The 24184-nt window shown below is 43.1% G+C and overlaps 1 protein-coding gene across 3 annotated transcripts in view; it reads right to left on the bottom strand.

The window, feature by feature from the left end:
- The window catches only part of GAD1 (glutamate decarboxylase 1), a 55015-nt gene extending 38080 nt beyond the window's left edge, over positions 1–16935 (bottom strand). For 2 of the 3 annotated variants that reach the window (XM_070737309.1, XM_070737298.1), the window contains exons 1-2: positions 16645–16910; positions 7369–7611 (exon numbers count right to left, since the gene is read on the bottom strand). In XM_070737309.1, coding sequence (XP_070593410.1) covers positions 7369–7611; positions 16645–16864 — 463 coding nt within the window. In that variant the 5' untranslated portion in view covers positions 16865–16910. Of the gene's footprint in view, positions 1–7368; positions 7612–16644 lie in introns of all 3 variants that reach the window. The other variant, XM_070737318.1, reaches the window with a different exon arrangement.
- Between the last annotated feature and the right edge of the window lie 7249 nt (positions 16936–24184).

Genomic DNA, 24184 nt, shown 5'->3' with positions numbered 1-24184 from the left:
GGCAGAGGGTTGCAGAAGGCCATGGCAACCGAAAACGGAGCTCAGTAGCCCATTTTCACTGGCAGAGGCCACTACATATGCTCTGACAGGAGAGGCATTGGGCTGGCCATGTCCATCCACCCACCCCAAAATACACTTATAGACAACCCTGATGCAGCCCTCAATGAAATCGAATTTAACACCCCTGCTTTAAAATATTAGAACCACTGTGAAAAATGTCCACTGCTTTTTCCTAGGAGACACCCCCCCCCCTCGATCTTCATATTTTATATTCTGGACGTTTCCCTTGAAAATCAGGGCGACCTCCTACTTTCATCAAACCACCACAGAACGTCCCTGGTCTCATTAGATTAGATGGCCAATTTACTACTCTCTGCGATTGAAAAGCAATATTGTCGGTCCAATGCAAATTAGAGAGTAAACCAACCGAAACACGAGAAGGCTTTTCTCTTGCACAAAGGAAAAACACTCTGGGTTTCCCCCAGGGGTGGGCTGCTGCCCTGACTGGGGTGGGTGGGTGGGAATGCAGTGGGGTAGCGAAAATGGAGCTCCACCCCAGAGCACCCAATTTGCACTGAAAGATGCTGAAAGAAAATGCATGGTGTCCTGCATAAGCCACGCCCACAGAGTGGTAGTAAAATATTTGGTAGCCCTTCACTGGTTTCCCCATTATGCCACTAGGAATCTCCTTGCTTATGGAAGGAACAGAGAAGTCCCACTGCCGTAGATAACTCCATGCATATAAAGAAGGCTCTCACGTAGCAATCAGCATTTTTGGGGGTGGGATGGGAGGAAATACCATGGCTTTTCTAAGGAGGTTAAAAAACACTACTCGAAAAAATAAATGTAACCCTTAAATGCCCCCCAAGGCTGTGCATACTCACCACTTCTCTTCTCTCTGTACACTAATGATTGCATCTCAAATGCAATCTTAAACTACTGAAGTTTGCAGACGATACAGCAGTGATCGGACTCATTCGAGACAATGATGAATCCGCGTACAGATGGGAAGTTGAACAACTATCTTTGAGGTGTGACCAGAACAATCTAGAACTGAACACACTCAAAACCGTAGAAATGGTGGTAGACTTTAGGAGAAACCCTTCCACCCTTCCACCTCTCACAATACTAGACAACACCCACCTTAAAACCCACCTTTGCCGTCAGGCATGGGGGAACTGAAACATCTCCCCCGGGCATGTACAATTTATGTATGGTATGTTTGTGTGTGTGCTTGTTAGTATATTGGGGTTCTTTTTAAACTTTTTTAAATATTTAAATTTATTTGGATTTGTTACGATTTGTTTATGCCTTGTTGTGAGCCGCCCCGAGTCTGCGGAGAGGGGTGGCATACAAATCTAAATAATAATAATAATAATAATAATAATAATAATAATAATAATAACAACAACAACACAGTATCAACAGTAGAGACCTTCAAATTCCTAGGATCTATCATATGTCAAGACCTAAAATGGTCACCTAACATCAAAAACATCATCAAAAAAGCACAACAAATAATGTTCTTTCTGCGCCAGCTCAGGAAGCTCAAACTGCCCAAGGAGCTGCTGATACAGTTCTACAGAGGAATCATTGAGTCTGTCATCTGCACCTCTATAACTGTCTGGTTTGGTACTGCAACCCAACAGGACCGACACAGACTTCAGAGGATAATCAGAACTGCAGGAAAAAACAATTGCTATAAACCTGCCTTCCATTGAGGACCTGTATACTGCACGAGTCAAAAAGAGGGCGGGGAAAATATTTACTGACCCCTCGCATCCTGGACACAAACTATTTCAACTCCTACCGTTAAAACGTCGCTATAGAGCACTGCACACCAAGACAACTAGACACAAGAACAGTTTTTTCCCGAACGCCATCACTGTACTAAACAAATAATTCCCTCAACACTGTCAGACTTTTTACTAAATCTGCACTCCTATTTCTACTAGTTTTTCTCATCATTCCTATCATCCTTTTCCTCCCACTTAGGACTGTATGACTGTAACTTGTTGCTTGTATCCTAAGATTTTTATTAATATTGATTGTTTCTTCATTGCTTATTTGACCCATATGAGAATCATTAAGTGTTGTACCACATGATTCTTGACAAATGAAATGATCCATTTCACCTGCTCTTTTCTTGAGTGGACAAAGATGCTTCCGGGAGGCTTAGAAGGAGGACACAAGTGGTGATCATCTTTCTCTGCGGTTTGACTTTAGCACGTGGTAACTAGGCGAAGGTTGCCGCTCCTGGTGCCCTCGGTGCGCTGCGGCTGCAGCTTTGCTTTTCTGGCATTCGTGTGCACATATCCAAGCAGGATTTTGCTTTTCTGCATGTGCAGGAAGTGAGGGGACGCACATGTATGAGAGATTTTGCTTTCGTGTGTGCTCTCATGAGATTTTGTTTCCTGCACATGTGCAAAAGCAAAATCTCACTTCAGACATGTGCACACACATGCCGGAGACTCAAAGCTGTGTGCATAGTTCCAATTTTATTACCAGTGCAACATCCTCATCTGTACCAGTAGGAAACTGATACAGGTGGTAACCTTCATTAAGATTTTTCCTGCATAGCTATCCAGAGCAGGGTGAGGCAAAGTTGGCTCTTCTATGACTTCTGGACTTCAACTCCCAGAATTCCTGAGCCAATCATGCTAGCTCAGGAATTCTGGGAATTGAAGTCCACATGTCATAGAAGAGCCAACTTTGCCTACTCCTGATCTAGAGGAAGGGAGTGTTTGTTAAGTGGAGCAAATGTGTGTCAAATCTAATTTATTTATTTTATTTATTTATTTATTTTGTCCAATACACAATAATATACAATGAAGCTTATATAGATATACTGTAGTAGAAAAGATATAGGAGATATAGGAAAGACAATAGGACAGGGGACGGAAGGCACTCTAGTGCGCTTATGTACGCCCCTTACTGACCTCTTAGGAATCTAGAGAGGTCAACCGTGGATAGTCTAAGGGTAAAATGTTGGGGGTTAGGGGATGATACTACAGAGTCCAGTAATGAGTTCCACGCTTCAACAACTTGATTACTAAAGTTGTATTTTTTATAGTCAAGTTTGAAGCGGTTAATATTAAGCTTGAATTCGTTGTGTGCTCTTGTGTTGTTGTGGTTGAAGCTGAAGTAGTCTTTGATAGGCAGGACATTGCAGCATATGATCTTGTGGGCGATCATGTTTAAATCCACAAAGGATGAGCTTAACACTGGGAAGGAACAGTGGCTTAAATAGGCACTGCCAGCTGGAAAGATTTTTCTGCCTCTCCTCCACTTGTTTATTGATAATTGGACCTGCCAAGAACTTCTAGCTCCCCATTGGATTCCTATTTTACTGAAATAATATTCAATAACCCTGCCTCACCACTGTAATTCTTTCATATGGGAGGGGGGAGGAGGTGTCCTTCCTCTTACTGCTATTCTTTGTGAAAATAAGTTCCACTCCGGAGCTTGTTAGTACAGTGGTATCTCTACCTAAGAACACCTCTACTAACAAACTTTTCTAGATAAGAACCGGGTGTTCAAGATTTTTTTGCCTCTTCACAAGAACCATTTTCCACTTGCAAACCTGAGGTTTCGAAACTGTAACCGGAAAAGGCAGGGAGAAGCCTCCGTGGGGCCTCTCTAGGAATCTCCTGTGAGGAAACAGGGCCGGAAAAGGTGGGGGGAAGCCTCCATGGGGCCTCTCTAGGAATCTCCTGAGAGGAAACGGGGCCAGAAAAGGCAGGAAAAAGTCTCCGTGGGGCCTCTCTAGGAATCTCCTAGGAAGAAACAGCCGGAAAAGGCAGGGGACGCCTCTGTGGGGCCTCTCTAGGAATCTCCTGGGAGGAAATAGGGCCAGAAAAGGCAGGGGGAAACCTCTGTGGGGCCTCTCTAGGAATTTCCTGGGAGGAAATAGGGCCTTCCCCCTCCCTGTGGTTTCCTCAATCGCACACGTTATTTGCTTTTACATTGATTCCTATGGGGAAAATTGCTTCTTCTTACAAACTTTTCAACTTAAGAACCTGGTCATGGAACGAATTAAGTTTGTAAGTAGAGGTACCGCTGTAGTTGATTTTTTTGGTTCTCCTTACAGTGGGGAATAAAAGCATTTCAAGTAATCATTTCACCTTGGAAACAGAATTGTTCTGCAAATAGTCTAATTTATTAAAGAAGTCATTCAAAAATGACTGAGAGCAGAGATTTCCCAGCGGTGTGATGAGTTATTGGTAAGGCTGGAAGTATTAATGACTGAATCCCTTTCTTCCATCCCCACCCCTCTTTTTTGTATGAAATGTCTGTGGAACATAAAGACAAAAAAGTACAAATTCATTTATGCCCTCATTTACTTAATGATATTGTTCCCTTGGGACACAGGCAGCTCGCATTTCATCAGGTAAAAGCAATTAGGATTTTTCAGGTGTGCCCTTATAAGTTGTCTCTAGCCAGTGTTGTAAAATGCAAAATATGAGTGACAAAAGAGTTTATTATTTATTATTACTTAAATTTATAGGACACCCTTCTTCTTAACAGACTCAGGGCAGCCTACAGAAATAAAGATACAGAATTTAAAACTCCAAATATATATATTAAAAAATTGTCCATCATTCATCCAAAACTCCTGGCCTACTACTGGCTGGAGCAGAGGGTTATCACTCAATGTTCCCAGGCCTGCTGACAAAGCTCTGTTTTTAAAGGGGGCAGTGCAAATCTCTGGGGGAGTTGATTCCAGAGTACTGGAGCCACCACAGAGAAGGCCCTTCCCCACGGTCCCACCAATCGTCACTGCTTGGCTGACGGAACCCCGAGAAAACCAACTCTGTGGGATCTGACCGGCCACTAGGACATGTGAGGCATCCAGCAGTCTCCCTAATGATAGCAATAAACAAGGAATCTTGGCATATGTGTGGATCAGATTTGGGATTTACATAATTTCTTTATCAGTTCACCCAGCATCAAAAATGTGAGTGTGTGTGTATGCTGGCTCACTTCAGTCATGCATGTGCCTTCTGTGTATATGTGTGGCCTTTCCCTTACGTTCTTTGCTCATGCGTGCAATTTGCACACATGTGTGTGGCTTGAAAATGTGGCTAAATAGGATGGCATAGCATCGGGGCAGGATGTGTGTGGGCCTATAGATCATGCGCTACTATCAGTTTGTCCGAACTGGCTGAATATCATCTTTGATGACAGTACAGAATATATGCATGGCAGAGTAACTGCCTGGAGAGATAAGTCAAATTTTTCAATAAGAAGAAGGAAGTTGGATTTAAAATAAATTCCCTACTGATGCTTTTTCATATAGGTCTTAAATAAGAGGTCCAATTGTAATCTCAAAGCCATATGATTTACAATTAAACAGAGCCTTATTTATACCACTTAGTTCTTATTTACAGCCAGGTTCTTATAAACACATTTTGCCTTACAATTGGCCAAATGGATTTGTTGCACTATATTTTTAAAACTCCAAAAGGTATATCTTTACAATATTTCCAGACGGGGTCTTTCTAACGGCCAACTTCCACAAGTCAAATATGACTGTAGAGACACATAATTGTCTCCTATTCTTTGTGCAACGTCCTTTCCACCTTCACTCTATATTTTAATTACACCCATTCTCAAACAGAAATTAGGTGCCTACTTTCAAAATCAGATCACTGGTGGACAAACAAGAACAATTCATCGTCATAAAATAAAATGTTGTACTGTACTTAACAGCATGGAATATGAACAACCAACTGGATCATTACCAAAGATGAGAAAATTATATTTAATTTAGCAATGATTTTCCTACCATTATGCTAAATCTAAGCCATATTGTGATTTCTTTGGATCTGGCTCACTCTGTAGGGTAACCTTAACCAATCATGGTTTATTCAATAAACTCTGTTTAAATAAGAGATGGATTGTATTGGTTGATATGTGACTTATGTCTATGCAGCTGGAAAATTTATTGAAAGATTAACCATAGGGCCAAAATAATAATACTGATATGCTATCCCATTAACTTACAGGACATATTTTTTATTTTTCACAAAGAACACCAAATAGTATTGACCTTTGCTACTAAAGAATTCAGGGAATTATACATAAATAAATCTATTCAAGGTAATCTTTTGGCTGTTACTTTTTGAAAACTGGAAGGATAGAAAGACGATTCTTTGAGCCAAGATCAGAGGAAATACATTTCTGATCATTCTTCTCCCTTATATACTATCAGGCTGAGTGGTCAAGCTTGACAGATTTAAGAGACCAACCAAAAAAAAGGTTACTAATGGAATATTCTGAATCTAATGTAATAAAAATAATATAGTGGCAAAATATGCCAATGTTGGCACTAGGAAATCTGTTTTCCCATTGAGTAGTGTGGCTGCATCTGTGAAGAACCCTTGTTTGGATGCTGTGCTGTATGCTCCCATAGGAATGGCTGAGTCTGTCAACTGCCTGGTTTGGTTCTGCAACCCAACAAGACCGACACAGACTTCAGAGGATAATCAGAGCTGCAGAAAAAAACAATTACTGCCAACCTGCCTTCCATTGAGGACCTGTATACTTCACGAGTCAAAAAGAGGGCCATGAAAATACTTACAGATCCCTCACATCCTGGACATAAATTGCTTCAACTCCTACCCTCAAAATGACGCCGTAGAGCACTTCACACCAGAACAACTAGACATAAGAACAGTTTTTTCCCAAATGCCATCACTCTGCTAAACAAATAATTCCCTCACCATTGTCAAACTATTCACTAAGACTGCATTACTATTACAGTGGTCCCTTGTCTTTTGCGGGCCCGACTTTCGCGGAAAGGCTATACCACGGATTTTCAAAAAATATTAATGAAAAAAATACTCCACGTTTTTTTTTGTGACAATCATTAAGTGTTGTACCTCATGATTCTTGACAAATGTATCTTTTCTTTTATGTACACTGAGAGCATATGCACCAAGACAAATTCCTTGTGTGTCTAATCACACTTGGCCAATAAAGAATTCTATGCTATGCTATGCTATGCTATGCTATGCTATGCTATGCTATATGCTCTCATATCAGATTCTTCAGCACAAAGTTATAGAGTATTTATACTTCTTTTACAGCATGTAATAAATTAGTAGTCTCTCCCTTCTTGGCTGTAATAAAGCTTTTGCATCAGTTACTTTCACATTCAGACAGATAACAAAAACTTTCAACAATTTAATCCGGTGTTTCTCACCCTTCTTAGTTTGCAGATGTATGGACCTCAACTTCCAGAATTCATTGCTGGCTAGAGAATTCTGGGAGTTGAAGTCCACACATCATCTTCAAGCTCTCACCGTTGAGAAATGCTGGTCTAAAAACTCTTTCCTTTGTGAATAGCCCAACACATTCTCTCACCTGTCCTTACTCCATATTTCAGAGTGTCTCTGCAGTCCACTAGAATCTGTTCAAGTGATTCTGGATTGTCGGAGAGTTCAAGGTTGAAGCCTTCCATGCCTTCCAGGAGTTGATGCGGGTGATGGAAATCCAGCACCTTGGTGGACCTATCAAAGGTCTTCTTCACATAGGTCAGGAGAATTTCCACCACTTCCAGAAGGAACTGAACTGTTTGCTCCTCCCCATTCTTGGCTGGCAGTAAATCTGAACAAAGGAACAATAAATAAACAATCCAGTTACAGATGGAAAACAGTTTCCCAGCACCTCCTATACACTTTAAGTTAGAGGTCTTCAAACTTGGCAATGCTTGGAAAACAATTTAAGGTGAAACTGTCAGCATGGTCTATAATCATGCAATGGATTTTTTTTTAATCACATAAGAATTTGAAGCTGAATAGCTTCAATCTAACATTCAATCAATGCTCAGTAGTGGCTCTCTTACACACCCATAAATTAATCCAGCAAAATTACTGTAATTTTCATTACCCAATATTCCTATTCTGAACACTAAATATGGATTTGTTAAATTTCATTTCATTAAGTCACACCAGGGGAAATGTGTGGCCTTTTACATGTTGTTGGATTACAATCATTGGCTATCTTGGCACGAAGTGTTGACTACTAGAATTTAGGAATATCTGATGAGACCCTCACTGCACCTCTCTATTTCAAAGACTCTTCTCTCTGTTTGGAAGTGAAAGTTGACCTCTCAAGAGGCAAGATAGAAAGAATATTGGTATTTTTGGACTTTGGCATTAGAGAAGACTCCTGAGATACTGTTAGCAATTCACACTGGGCTTACAGCCAATGAAAGAAATACTGTATTTGAAACAGAGTACATGTGGCACTGGTGGTTGTTCAATCAATAACACAGACCAATATTTTAAAAGTGTAAATATTATTCACAATGTATACAATACCATTCATATTACATAGTAACCATTAATATTACATGCAGTTCCATACACCTTTGTTTAGCAAACAGCTATACCATTTAGCACACAGCAAGTACGTAGAACAATATTTAGCATAAAGCAATATTCTCTTACTAGCACACAGCAAAATAGAATATAGCGACCAGTTAGGTCCCACAGAGTGGGCCTTCTCTGGGTCCCGTCGACTAAACTATGTCGTCTAGCGGGACCCAGGGGAAGAGGCTTCTCTGTGGTGGCTCCGACCCTCTGGAACCAGCTCTCCCCAGAGATTAGGATTGCCCCCACCCTCCTTGCCTTTCGAAAACTCTTTAAAACCCACCTCTGCCGTCAGGCATGGGGGAATTGAAACATCTCCCCCTTGCCCATGTAGTTTCTGTGTATGATTCAACTGTGTGCTTGTTTTTTATATATTGGGGTTTCTTTTGGATTTTTTAACCTAAAACTGTAATTTAGATAGCTAAATATTAGATTTGTTATTATGTATTGTTTTTTACCATTGTTGTGAGCCGCCCCGAGTCTACGGAGAGGGGCGGCATATAAATCCAATAAATCTAATCTACTCTCCTATTAGCACACAGCAGTATTAGCACATAGTATATCTTAGCACACATCAATATAGCATCAATAGTAACCAGCATATATACACCAACAACCAACAATACATTACAATGCAATACAAGGCAACAGAACCCAAATGCAACGAAACACATCTGTCTCCCTTATATTTGCAGCCTAGCTGTTAAAGTAACATTATTGCAGCCTAGCCCTTAAAGCAACACTATTCTATTTTCTCCCAAACATAGATTGCTGGTCAGCTCATATATTAAAAACCCAACCAATACAGTACATAGTACTGACAGATACCATAGTGTCAACGGTCTAACTAGTGAATCCAAAATAACTAAACACTCTCCGGAGCAAAAGTAAAACTTTATTGGATACATCATTTTGGTACTGAAGAATCAAAACCAGCTCTGGTTTTCCCGCGCAAATACTTGCTTAGTTAAACAATAGTTTCTTCTCCTCCTGGAGGATCACGTTGGCCAATTATGAGATGTCCTTTGCTATGGGAACAGTCCAAGCTCCAGCCCAGTTCTCAAGCACCTGCCGTGGTGACCTTGATGGTTCCCAGGTTCTCACAATCCATGCACAAAATCCCAGCGCTCCATTGTCCTCTCCCACACACACACATCCCAGTTCATTGGCAAGTTGAGTAGTGATAAGGTTTGAAAGAAGGAAAGCAGTTCAGTCTTGACACAGAGCTAACCAAGAAGACAAGTGAATGGCAAGGCTCAAATTATCCTTCTTCCATGAAGTCAAATGCCGAATTGATGCTTTTGGCAAAATGACTAATTTGGCAAGAGATGATAACAACGAAAACCTACTGTGGGAAAATACCAAGTAGGCTATTCCCCATGAAATAAGGTTCCATGGTTCACTATTCTCTTCATTATGCTCAACCAATGACAGGCTAGAATCCTGGAGTTGGAAGAACAATTTCTGTCATTGAGTTTCGCTCTCTTTCCACTCTGCAGGCATCCAAATGAACACTTCCTGGACAGATGCTATCTGGCTTCTGCTCGAACACATCCAATGCAGAACAGCCCTTGACCTTGTTAGGCAATGGGCTCTACCACCAAATGGCTCTTATCATTAGGAATGTAGGAACATTGGATGCAAAATGGCCCATGAAACTTAGGTTGCATTGAATCTATTTGGTTTTAAAGGTACCAGATCAGATTTTTTTTTAAAAAAAATATTTTATTTATTTTTCATAAAAAGACAAACAACACAGACAAAAATTGAACATATACAGGGGCTACAATTGCCCCGCTCAAAATAGAAGTCTTACTATTTAATAACTCACATCTTGGTTGCCGCCAGGATTGTATTTGCACAAAAATGGAAAGAAAAAGACATCCCTAATGAAGAGGATGTAGTAAGGAACATTACAGAGTGTGCAGAGAGGGACATGATGACGAGGCGGTTAAAGAATCAAGAAGAATCAGACTTTTATAAAATTTGGGAGAGGATTTATATATGGTTGAATAAAAAGAATATTAAATGAATTGAATAAAAAGAATATATACATGAATTTACTTCTCAGAAATGCCTTAATATATAAGAAATGTAAACAGAATTTTTTTATTCTCTGTATTGATCTTATAAATAGCGTTGGGCGAACCGAACCCACACAATTCGGGTCTGTACCGAATTTTGTGGTGTTTGGCATGCCGGACCCAAACCCATTTTTTTTTTTTAATTGTGCTTCGGTTCGGCGTTTGTGCCAAACACCACGAAAGCCACCGCCCGGCTGTCCTCTACTGAGAAGAGGAGGAGGAGCCGGCTGATGGTGGCGGCGGAGAAAGGCAAACACCGGGGAGCTGTCGGCCGGTCGGGAGGCTGGGAGGGAGGCACAAAAGGAGCTGGGGAATCGCTCCCACCAAGAGATTCCGGGGGCAGAGTTTTGATGTCACTTATACCGGCAGGTTGCTAAGGACGCCAAGGTGATCACTTCCTGGATTCCATCCAGGAAGTGATTACCTTGGCATCCTTAGCAACCTGCCGGTATACGTGACGTCAAAGCTCCACCCCCGGAATCTCTTCGTGGGAGGGATTCTGCAGCTCCTTCAAGGGGAGGTCTTTTCATGTAAAAAAAATATATATTTTTACGAAAAAGGACGCCACAGCGGCGCCGCAAGCAAAGGGAGGTCTTTTCATGTAAAAATAAAAAAAAGTATTTTTGTGTGAAAGGACCTCCCTTTGCTTGTGGTGCCGCTGTGGCGTCCTTTTTTGTAAAAATAAAAATAAATAAAAATAAAAAATCCGTCAAAATAAAAAACAATAAGATTCCGGGGGCGGAACTTGCCGAACCCGAATACTGTTGGGTTCACCCATCACTAATTATAAACATTAGTTTTCTCTTTTCTGTATTAGGAAGACTTCTATTTTGAGCAGATCAGATTTTTCTTACCTTGGATATTTCTTTGACAGCTATATAGTTTTGACTATGTACCAGTGATGGCAAACCTTTTTTGGTTGGTGTGCCAAAAAGGGAGGGGTTCCATGTGTGTGTGCCCATACCATAATTCCATGCGGGGGGGGTGTTGCATGCATGCATAACACACACATCCTCCCAGCACGGAATGGTATGTCTGTTTTTCAGTCTCCCCGGGCTTTTGAGCCTTTCTGGGAGCCTGGGAAGGGCAAAAATGTTCTAATCAGAACTGCAGAAAAACCAATGGCTGCCAACCTGCCTTCCATTGAGGACCTGTATACTGCACGAGTCAAAAAGAGGGCAGGGAAAATATTTACTGACCCCTCGCATCCTGGACATGAACTGTTTCAACTCCTACCCTCAAAACATTGCTACAGAGCACTGCACACCAAGACAACTAGACACAAGAACAGTTTTTCCCAAACGCCATCACTCTACTAAACAAATAATTCCCTCAACACTGTCAGACTTTTTACTAAATCTGCACTTCTATTTCTACTAGTTTTTCTCATCATTCCTATCATCCTTTTCCTCCCACTTAGGACTGTATGACTGTAACTTGTTGCTTGTATCCTAAGATTTTTATTAATATTGATTGTTTCTTTATTGCTTATTTGACCCCTATGACAATCATTAAGTGTTGTACCACATGAGTCTTGACAAATGTATCTTTTTCTTTTATGTACGCTGAGAGCATCTGCACCAAGACAAATTCCTTGTGTGTCCAAACACACTTGGCCAATAAAGAATTCTATTCTCCACACTCCAGGAGGTCAGAAATGGCCCATTTGCCAACGTCTTCATCAAGTTGGGAAACAGGCCATTTCTGGCCCCCAGAGAGTCTCCCAAGGAGGGTGGGGAAGGCTGTTTTTACCCTCCCCAGGTTCCTAGAAAGGCTCTGGAGCTTGGGGAGAGCATAACATGGGTTTTCCTAACCCCCTCTGGAGGCTGAAAACAGGCTGTTTCCCAACTCCTACTGGGCCCAGAAGGTCTGAAAATCAGCATGTGCATGCTAGCTTGTGTGCCCATCAATATGGCTCCATGTGTCACTTGTGGCACACATGCCATAGGTTCACCATCACGGTATATACTATGTTCCAACAAACTCATTTTCCAACCCAAATCACTTGCATTTCTTCTTCTTCCATTTCATACGTGTGATCAATGAGGTTTATTAGCTTGAGATATGATGTAATTTGTTCTTTGCATAATCCATTCGATGGTTACAGTCCATCCAGTTGACTCCACACAGGAATAACTTTGTACTTATGTAGGCTCAGCAATACAAGCCCAAAGCTTTTCCTAGTAAAAGTCATTTGTGCCTGTTCATCAGTATCCACCCTGCCCCAATGGATCATTTAAAGCAATTTCCTCAATCCAGTGCCCCTCCAGATGTATCCGTTAAGGTGCCAATTTCCTTAATGGTCTACCATCATCAAGGTTGAACTCTCAGCTTGGAAGAGAGAACAACAAACTAATAGCAGCATGTCAATCCAATTTACTTCTGGATTCCTGGAGCCATAGGTTTGCCATCACTGCCCTATACCATTCAGACAAATCGTTGTCCAATCTCTTCTTAGAAAACTTCCAGTGATGCAGTATTCACCACATCTGGAGGCAAGTTGTTCCACTGATTAATTGTTCTTATGGTCAGGAAATGTCACCTTAGTTCTAAGTTGCTTCTCTCCTCGTTTAGTTTCCACACATTGCTCCTAGTACCCTCAGGTGCTTTGGAGAATAGCTTGACTCCCTCTTCTTTGTAGCAACCCCTGAGATATTAGAACACTGCTATCATGTCTCCCCTGGTCCTTCTTTTCATCAGACTAGACATACCCAATTCCAGCAACCATTCTTTATGTGGTTGTGAGAAGCCGGCAGGAAATTGCATCTTCTAACAACTGTGAGATTTATTTAATGACAGCAATTGGGATGGCTTTAGAACCACACTGCTTAGCATTGGGAATTCCAGTCCCAACTGCCATATACGCAGAGGACTACCTGCCTGTTATTTGAAAGCTCAACTCAAAAGTTGCAATTTGCATTCATATCCCCTAATCAACTTTACTGCTCTGTTGGTGTCCCCATTTGACATCTTCAGGTCCATGCTTGGAAAATGGGTTGGTTTTTTCCCCTCCCCCTGTGGTGGTTTGTTCTCTGAGCTTGCTGTCTAGTTTCTGAACATTTTGTCACCAGGTAGGGTGACTGTCCTCAGCAGGACTTCAGTCGAAGCTGGTCTGGCTGTTTGCATGGCTTTATGTGTTATACATCAACATTTGATCCCTGCTGGGTATATTATATCACCTAGCAAAGTGAGAAGCAGATAATCCTTTTCCTTCCCCATCTGCATCTGAAGCACACTCCAAAGATTTCAGCTCAGCTGCCTCTAAGAAAAAACGGATATGGCACGGATTTCCCCATTTAGGTGGATTCACATTGAAGTCCACATGTCATAGAAGAGCCAACTTTGTCTACCCCTGGCTTAGGGCAACTTTCAACTGCTCTAGAGCTGAGGCACAGAAAGAATGCAAGATTTTGACAGAGAAAAAAGAGATTGCCCAGGGCAACATCCCTTCCTTAATTTAAAGAAAATGTAGCCTGTAGGCAGCCTTCAGGGATTAGCCACGATCAATGCTAGTTAGTCTCCGAAAGATTGGAAGTGACAGCAGATTTAACAAAATAGACTTCAAATAAGAAGCTCTGTAAAAACAAACAAGCAAACAAATCTACAACTGAATTAGACTAGACTGGAGTGGACTGGACTGGAATAGAATAGAATAGAATAGAACAGAATTCTTTTAAAAGACCCTAATCTATTGGTTTGAATAGGAGAGGGCTGGAGCATCAAAATGCCCCCGACTGACTGACTCAGGGACCGAACCACCTGATGATTTCCAAGCTATAATATTATAAGAGTAGTAGATGCTTGGAACAAACTTACAGCAGACGTGGTTGGTAAATCCACAGTAACTGAATTTAAACATGCCTGGGATGAACATATATCTACCCTAAGATAAAATACAGGAAATGGTATAAGGGCAGACTAGATGGACCATGAGGTCTTTTTCTGCCGTCAATCTTCTATGTTTCTATTTTGGACTCTGATTCACCACAGCTCCAGGTAAGATGGGAAACGAGAGACCCTCGGGAGCTGCAGTCCCAAATGCCTGTGCTAAGGAAAGCCAATGAAAAGTGAGATTTGGGTACGGTAGTTAGGGGAAGCTCTTTGGCTGATGATAGTGCCAGTGAGGTATTTAGCACTTCGGCGAAGACAGGAATGGCTGGCTCAAAACTCAGGATAGACTCTCCAGCCCAGCACAAGACATCCTGACCAGGGAAGCTCATAAATCAAGGGGACCTGGGAGTGATAAATACCTTGTTACTTGTTGGATCCTAGCAGCTGCAATGTAAACTGAGAAGCAGGGAGAGGGAAGGTAGAGGCCCATCACAAAAGCCTAGCCCCTAGAGGTCTTCAAACTTGGCAACTTTAAGACTTGTGGGAATTCTGGGAGTTGAAGTCCACAAGTCTTAAAGTTGCCAAGTTTGGGGACGCCTGGCTGGCGCAGTGATGGCGAACCTATGGCATGTGTGCCACCTGTAGCACACAGAACTATATCTGCCCTAACTCAGCTCCAGTGCACATGTGAATACTGGCCAGCAGATTTTTGGCTTGCACTGAGGCTTTGGGAGGGCATTTTTGGCCTCCGGAGGGCCTGGGGGGGGGGGGAGAGAGAGAGCGAGCCATTTTAGCTCTCCTCTTCCAAGAAAACCTATGGAGCCTGGGGAGAGTGAAAAATGGGTCTACTGGGCTCACCTGAAGTGGGGAGAAATGGGGGAATGGAGGGATCATGAGCCCAAGCATTGAAACATGTTTTTGGCACCTGAGGGGAAAAAAAGGTTTGCTATCACTGCCTTAGCGTATCTCTTCCAGGTTAAGGGAGCCTAAAACTAAACATACAAACAAACAAATAAACAAACAAACAAACAAACGAACGAACGAACGAACGAACGAATAAACAAACAAACAAACAAACAAACAAACAAACAAACAAACAAACAAATAAACATAAATAAATAAATAAATAATAAACATGGCGCAAGAGTTTGCTTGCCAAACTTATTAAAATATTAAAAGAGAGAGAACCCATAAATCAGACCATTTCCTCCCCACTCATAACAGTGAATAGCTAGAAGCCCATAAAAGAACAAGTGAGCACACTGGGACCATAGAACGGCTTGCGTTGGCAGAGCTGGGCTTGTGGAAAGGAATTTGAGGAATTTTGTTTTGTCTTGAGCTTGTAGCAGAGGCTGACGGGGGCTGTTTCCATGGTTTTGTGTGTGTGTTTTTTTCTTTTTGCCCATAAAAGGATGGAAAGCTGTGCAATTTGTTCCCAGGCCTCACTGTTGAATCAGAAGGCAAAAATGGTTGAAACAAGGTTGAAAACAAAATGAAATGAAAATGTTGCTCGGTTCGGACATCAGGCCCGGCATCCTTTGATTCTCTACTTGCAAATAAAAAAATAAAAAGGTTCAGAGCTGCATGCTTGGCCCTTAGGACAAGCTGGCAGAGACCTTCCTTGGGCACAGGTACACTACTCCTGGAAAGGAAGGTTCCATCTAACTGCAGCAACCAATCTGTTGGGAGTCTTCGAATAACGCTCCAATTTAGCAACAGCATTTAAGACTTATATCCTGCTACATAGTGCTTTTCCAGCCCTCTCTAAGTGGTTTACAGAATCGGCCTATTGCCCCCAACAATCCGTGTCCTCATTTTACTCACCTGGGAAGGATGGAAGGCTGAGTCCACCTTGAGCAGGTGGGGAGATTTGAACTGCTGATTTACAGCTAGCTGAAGTAGCCTGCAGTGCTGCACTCTAACCACTGGGCAACCCCGGCTCTTTGAAGCCCATTCAAGCAATCCGCTTCCCTTTGCCTGTCCTAAATAACTTTCCTTTCACGCTTCTTCGGACGATCCCACTCTAGACGGACGACCCAAATTGCACCAACGTTCTGGCTTTGCGTAATAGGAGAAGCATTTGGCTAGCATGTCTGGTGGACATCCCTGAAATGACCCCAGATGCCAGCAGCCGAGAGAAGGGATGTCCCAGGACAGGAAAGCTACTTGGCATTGAGCCAACTGTTACAGAGAGAGAGAAAGAGAGAGAGAGAGAAAGAGAGAGAGAGGGCGGGAGGGAGGGAGGGAGAGAGAGCCTTGGCAGTTTGGGGTTTTGTAGAGTCAGGGAAGAGAAGCTCGGGATGGAGCAGCAGCAGATAGCGAGAGAATCCGGATCCCCCCCCCCCTTTTACCTCGGGCGTAAAGGTTGGAGAAGTCGGTCTCGGCCTTCTGGAAGCGGGCTTCCTTCTCGCTGTTCTCGCAAGCCAGCAGGTTCCGGGTGCTCTGCCGTTCCTTGAGCGCGCTCACCAGCCGGCCCTTGTCTTCCAGGCTGTTGTTCCTTTGCAGGAAACCTGCGGGGTTAAGGCAAGGGGGACAGGTCATCAGCGGAGACGCCTCGGCGGGGCTTCCCATGACAGCAGCTCCACCCGTGGAAAGGGGGCCCCACGAGTCGGTGCGCCCAGCTCCGCGCGCGCCTCTCTCCCTCTCCCACACCCAGCCGCCCGGGAGATGGATTTATAGTTGGAGGGAAGGCGCCCGAAGAGAGGAGAACCCGATACCCCCCCCCTGCCCACAGGAGAAAGGCAAGGGGCGGGGAGAGCGGAGGATTGCTCCTGCCTTCTCGCCTTGGGCTTTTCGTCCCCCCCAAGACTGAAATGGGGAGTGAGGGGAGGGCTTGCAAACGATTTGGGACAGAGGTCTCCCCCGCCCCAAACTTGGCAGCTTGAAGACTTGTGGACTTCAAATCTTCACAAGTCTTTCAAAAGTTGCCAAGTTTGAAGAGTTCTGATTTTGGGGGTTGGGGGGACACAAGGAAGTGCTCTGCCAACCCCAACCCCTCTCAGCCACTGCTGCCAAGAGCTTGTTCAGATCTTGGCAACAAGCGCATGTCCTCCGAGGAAACACGGGGTCAGCGTTTGCCTGATTCACAGGACCGGATTCCTGTTGAAAAAAGAGGCAGCCGCGGTTGCCCTGATGGACCAGGCCGAGGCCAAGCGCGCCTTGCGGGCTGCCCATTCCGCTTCGTGGTCCTCCGTCTTCTAAGGCCTCCAACAGGCGTGCAGGAAGAACCGAAGAAGACACTAGGCTGGCGGCAGGGGTGTCGATTACCGGGAGGATTAAGGAGGACGCGGAGAAGAACCCAATAAATATAACGCTGGATAGACAGCTTCCTCCAGATGTGGTTGAGCCACAAGTCCAGAGGTCTACCCAGCCTGTCAGTGCATGTGTATGTTATGTAATATACATATTACACACTGCTAAAAAATAAAATAAAGGGAACACTCAAATAACACATCCTAGATCTGAATGAATAAAATATTCTCATGGAATACAGTACAGTACTTTGTTCTGTACGAAGTTCAATGTGCACAACAGCATGTAAAATTAATTGCCAATCAATGTTGCTTCCTAAGTGGACAGTTTGATTTCACAGAAGTTTGATTTACTTGGAGTTATATTGTGTTGCTTAAGTGTTCCCTTTATTTTTTGAACAGTGTATAATTATTATATATTATATTATAGAATATATAGGTATATTATGTAAGTATTGTTTATAATTATTATATATTATATTAAAGAATACACATATATTATATAAGTATTATATATATAATTATTATATATTATATTATATAAGTATTTATTTATGTATTTATTCATTTATTGGACTTATATGTATATTAATGTAAATTAATATAAATTAATTAATTAAAGGAAATTAAGTTAATTAATTAAGTAAGTAAGCAAGTAAATGAAAAGTATATCATATAAGTGTGTAATAATAAGTGCACCAGCGTGCCTACCGTCCCTGTCCTAAGTTTCACTCTTATTAGTACCAATATCATGCATATAAACAGCGTTGTTTCTTCGTATGTTACCAAAACGTGCTTGACAAAATAAATAAGTAAAATAAAAGCGAAGGGCGTTGGATTTGTGGTTTCAATCATAGTCGGTGACCCGGAAACGCCCCCTCTATACATTTGGCGTCTTAAGGATGGCGACGGTTCTGTGTTTTAAGTGACCTCATCATCCCAAACGTCAATCTGCAGCCTCGGTCCCCAAATATAGGAAACCACCGCTATTACTGCTACTACTGTCCTATAATAATGATTCATTACAATCACACACACACACACTCGTTAAACCAAACGGAATACAGTGCCCCGGGCTGAAAACCGAGAAGCATGTCAATTTCAAAGTAAGGCAAATACTCCTTTAAAAAGAGGCGTGACCTAATTAAAATAGAAAGATAGCCTCTTTGCATACTTGGGCTCTATATCTTAGGGGTCTCCGACCTTGGCAACTTTTTAAGACTTGTGGACTTCAACTCCCAGATTTCCGGAGGCTCCCAAAAAGATACTGGACAACCACCTGTCCGAAATGGTACCCACAAGGTCTCCTGGTCGTGCAAGGGGTTGGACCAGAAGACCTCAAGGTATCAAGGTTCCATGTAGCACCCAAGCTAAATCAGAGTCCAAGTCAAAGTACTCCTCAAAGTTCCAGTTTATTGCCGCAGCCATCCTAGCACCTACACCGGGAAACCCAACCTGAGTTTCCCACCCAGTTGAAAGTTCACATCTCTTGCCCCCCCCCCCCCAAACTTGTCACGTTGCCCATTCAGATTGTGCCAGTATGGCCAGTCCTCCTCCTGCTTCCGCCCAGGTGGGTGGGCATAGGATGGCCTTGAACCACTCGAAAGAATGCATTGTGGCTGCATCTGTTCCCTCATGAAAATAACCCCTCCCAGGTTTTGAATCTTACAGTTGCCAAGGTTGGAGACCCCTGCTATATCTGACTACGAAGCCCCAGGAGAAAGAGAGGGGGGGAGGTAAACTATCAAAGCTAGAGGCATCTAGCAGGTGTAGGCAAAGTTGGCCCTTCTATGACATGTGGACTTCAACTCCCAGAATTCCTGAGCTAGCAGGATTGGCTCATGAATTCTGGGAGTTGAAGTCCACAAGTCATAGAAGAGCCATCTTTGCTTACCCCTGTCCTAGAACATCTTTCCAATAACTGAATAACAGTATTGGAAAGGGACTTTAGAAGGTCTTCTAGTCCAACCCCCTTCTCAGGCAGGTAACCCTCTAGTCTACTATAACCATTCCGGACAAGTGGCTGACCAAGCTCTTTTTAAAAATCTCCGGGGTTGGAGCACCACAATTTCTGGAGGCAAGCCGTCCCATTGCCTTCATTATCCTGTCAGGAAATCTTCCTGATTTGGTTCTAGGTTGCTTCCATCGTAGAAGATCAAAGCATTGTAAAGTGGAAAAACGGACGGTCGATTTGTAGAATTGGTAAGCACCATAAAAGTTATCTAGTCCAACCCAAGGCAATGTGCAGGAAAACCGACGAAACCCTACACCAGAAATTAGTTGTCCAGACTCTTTTTAAAACTCCCCAAGAGATGGTGATCCCACCATCTCCATATCCAGAGCTTTTGTCCTGTTGGACAGATCTTACAAGATTCATTGGATCCCCTTGATCTAATTTCCCCGGAAGTCGTCCTAGCTATGAAAGTTCGGAGAGAGGGACAAACCAAGTGGAGCGATCCGTTTGCCACCCGTCGGGGCACCAAACTTCCCCGAAGTCTTTAAATCTTCGCATGGCATCAAGAACGGAATTCTGACACCACTTGTCCTCACCTGGAGCCCTTCTCGCAAGGCTTTCGATGGGGTTCATTTCATTCCGGGGGAAAAAGCGGCCCCGTTACCACAATGGAGCAAGTGCTAAGTCCTCCACTCGCTCCCTACGAAGCCTCATTCAGTCTGGCCGCATTTATTTTTTCAACACCGGGAAAGACCGGGAAGATCGGAAGCAAGCGAGACCCTCTAGCCAGCCTTTAGACTAGAGATTGGAGGTTGCATCCAGGGAGGACGTTTATTAGCAGAGAGAGGCTCACGGGATCAGAAGTAGGAAAGAAGGTAGGAGGGAGGGAGGGAAGGAAGGAAGGAGCGAGGGAGGGAGGGAGGAAGGAGGGAGGGAGGGAGGGAAGGAGGGAAGGAAGGAAGGAAGGAAGGAAGGAAGGAAGGAAGGAAGGCTGTTCGAATCAGTGTGGGTTCTTCTTTCATTTTTCTTTCCTCTTTCTTTCTCTTTCCTCTTTCTCTTTCTTTCTTTCTCTTTCCTACTTTCTTCCTTCTTCCTTTTTTCTCTTTCCTCTTTCTTTTCCTTTCCTCTTTTTCTTTCTTTTTCTTTCTTTTTCTTTCTTTTTCTTTCTTTCCTTCCTTCTTTCTTTCCTCTTTCCTTCCTTTCCTCTTTCTTTCTCTTTCCTCTTTCTCTTTCTTTCTTTCTTTCTTTCTTTCTCTTTCCTTCCTTTCTTCCTCCCCTTTCCTCTTTCTTTCTCTTTCCTCTTTCTTTTTCTTTCTTTTCCTTTGAATAAGTGTTGATATATCCTCCCTCCCTCCCTCCCATCCATCCATCCTCCCTCCCCCCCTCTTTCCTTCTCCCTCCCCCCGTCTCGTCTGAGTGACTAGCCCAGGATAACTCAGATGGCATCGTGCCTAAGGAGAAGCCTCTGCCGTTCTTGGAATAAATTCGACTCTCCTACTCCAACCTAGCCGCCCCTCGGATGGTGTTGAATCTTCAAAGCCAGAGGTGCCTTTGGCTAAGACCTGCCATTCCAACAAAGCCGAGGAAGGTGCTTTGGAAGGTCCGAGGGAGAAAAGTAAAATTCTCCAGACACGAAGACTCTCTTTTTCTTATTACAGAAAACCGCGGGAACAACCTGAAAGATACTTTAAAGCGTTTGAAATTGCGGATGTTGCAGGGCGGAGTTTTTGAAAGGCGAAATTAAGTCAAAGTCTTGGAGAGGGGAACTATTTCTCACCTGGTCCTGGATGCGAAGCAATTGGCCCAAGTAATATGGGGAAATGGGGCGGGGGTGGAGGGTGGACAATCCTTTAGGTGAGCGCAGCCTTCTTTCCCCCTGGGCTCACGTAGCGCCCGACCCTGAGGTTCCCTCCTCCCCGGGAAATAAAGTGGAGGCGCCTCCGCCCACTCTTTTCCTCACCGCGAAACTTGGAGAAGCGAAGGGAAGGAAGGGTGTGGTCCTTAAGAAGCGACCCGGTGCTAAGCAAGGCTCCCACAATTGATCGCCTGAATCAATTCCCTGAATCCTGGTGATGCAATGTGGTTTTTCTACTAGCTGGGGGAGCTGATGCAGGAGAAGAGCGGGCATAGCCGAGGGAGGGAGTTAAGCCTGTCATCAGTTTAGAATCCTGGAATTCCCATCAGAGCTCCAAGTTCAACTCCTCCCTGAGTTCCGCCGACCCTGATATGGCGCCAATTTAAGCGTTGAACTTGAGCTGATCAGTTTTCTTGCTGGTGGGCTTGAGTGAATCTTCTGGGCTGTTGCAATCTTCACCAACGGTTTCTGATTCTTTGCACCGGATAGCTGTTGGGCTGGCCGTAGCATCCAGTTTTCTTGAAAAATAGATCCAGGCGAATCGATCCCTTGGAGCTCCTTTGCAGGTCTGCTTATTCGAAACACTGGTTTTTCCTCAAAGTTCCTAGGGACCACTAGTTCAGTTCTTTTCTCTTTGAGTTATTCTGTGCCCCCAGATAACAGCTTGTGAGGTGGAGCATTGTGGGCCGTGTTTTTCCAAAATCCTGCCGGTTCCATTTCATGGTTGATGAGATCTGTAGCTCTTCAGTCTTCACTGGTCAGTGAGGACTAACCTGGTCAATTTCTCTGAGTTATGGAATTCAGGTCCTACAGGCTATAATTTTATAAACTGGTTTTAGCCCACCTCCGCAGATGAAGCCAGCCAATTGTAGCTTAATTGTGGACAACCATTTCGCCAAAGACAGTAAGGCCTAAGGGTTAAGGTGCTGAAATAAAAGTAATCACCTTGTATGCCATTTTAAACTTCTAAATATCAATCTGACACCATAACATTAAAAAATGGAATTAATGTAATTTGTGAAATTGGTTAATAGTTAGGCTCAAACTAGAGGTTTAATCAAGTTTAAGATGGTTTATTTGGGATTTGTGATCTCTCTGAATTTAGCCAGCCCAGATTTGTTTAGTAAAATGGGTTAGAAAACCTTGGTAAGTTAACATGGCCATTGAATAAGAAGACCGAACTGGACCCTTTTTTATTTTCTATACTGAGCATTAAACCCAAAATTTAGCTTCTTTATTATCATGTGGGTAAAAGATGTACAAATACAGTGTCAAGCCGAAGTCTTCATGTGGAGTTAGAGAGTTCAGCCTGACACAACACAAGGGAGGATGGGAGGGGGAGGGGAAAGTTACTAGACACAACCAAAGATTCATTTCTCCAAGCCAAGACCACCGTTTGTTCTGCCTCAGCTGAAGAGGAGAGGAAGTTGATAAGCCCCTGCACACGGACTGGCTCTCCTGATGAACTTGTGGGTGTGGGGGATGTAAGATGAACCTTAACCTAGGTGGGATTCTGGGAACTATTCAGAATCGGAATGGCCACGGGCGTAGCCAACATGATTCTGTTAATAAATCGAGCTGTGATTGAGAGAATTGGACTGGGACTTGGTTTATTTCTCAGGTGTTATTTGGAACGCTGACATACAGATGCTGTTGTTCAGAATAACAATACAGCGACTGTGATTGAAATTCAGCCAAACATGTGTTATAGGCCAGATTAGGGATTATTATTTATTAGAGGTGACCTTCATTAGATGTAAAGGATCTAAGATAAGCAAACCTCTGTCTTGAAACAATCTCCCCAAAGGATGTGAAAATAGGATTTGAATTGAACAATAATCACCCCTTTAAACTTGTTTAAAACATCAATTTATGAGTCTTGCCAAGGCCCACCTTTTATTCCCCAGATCTGTGGGGCTGCTAATCCCATCATCTTTAGCCTAGTAGGTCTTTGGTCATTGCTCCTGGGATTAATGTCCAGCAAATAATACACAGTCTAGCCTGGAGTTAAGCAGGTCCACACTGAAACTGAGAAAGCCAATCCCCTTCACTCTCGCTGCTTTCTACGCATCAGCAAACCAGCACCTGATAGCACAGGGCTAACCTTGCCTTGACTTGGAAATTAAGCAAGTTGAACCTGGTTATTACTTGGACGGGAGACCACTAGGAAAAGCCAAGACACAGATATCAAAAACCTCACAGAAGTTAGCAGTGGGCAACCACTACAGCATTGTTTGGGGACGGGGAAAAACACCTTACATGGATAAATTTGACTTGAAAGAGATTTTATCTCTTTTTAATCTCTTAGGAATGTTCGATATGCAGGCAAAAAAACATCAGACTACTTAATTTGGGTTTTCTACCTTTCTTGGCCAAGACTAAGTGATAACCATCTCTGAAATATCTGGTCATTCTTTCCTTTCTTCAAGGCAACTAAAAACTAGAGAAACACAGACTTGGAAAGAAACCTAGGGCCTTTTTGGCTGCCAATTAAGGGTTGCCCTCTACTCCTTGTTTAAAGGTGAACCTAGTTATTCTCTTTCTAAAAACTGAGCCAGGCTTCTATGAAGGTGATATATCAGGAAATCTCCCACTAATACATTAACCAAGTGGTTGCATCTTCATGAGGTTAAAGTAATAAGTAGAGATTAGGCAATTACTTTACAATAGATTGTCTTTCCCTTTCTTTTCCTGGAGGGTAATGAGGTTTGATTGGCTTTGTCTCCGTAGAGCATTTTTTTAAAGAGGAAAACCAATTTTATTCAAAGCAGGTTTTAAAGGACTTGAGGCCAAGGAGGAAATAATATTAGCTAATGAGATGCATATTTATA

This window comes from Erythrolamprus reginae, chromosome 1 (genome assembly GCF_031021105.1).
Source record: "Erythrolamprus reginae isolate rEryReg1 chromosome 1, rEryReg1.hap1, whole genome shotgun sequence".
Taxonomy (NCBI): domain Eukaryota; kingdom Metazoa; phylum Chordata; class Lepidosauria; order Squamata; family Dipsadidae; genus Erythrolamprus; species Erythrolamprus reginae.
Note: the sequence above shows the minus strand (reverse complement) of the source record. Positions and strands in the feature narration are given on the sequence as shown.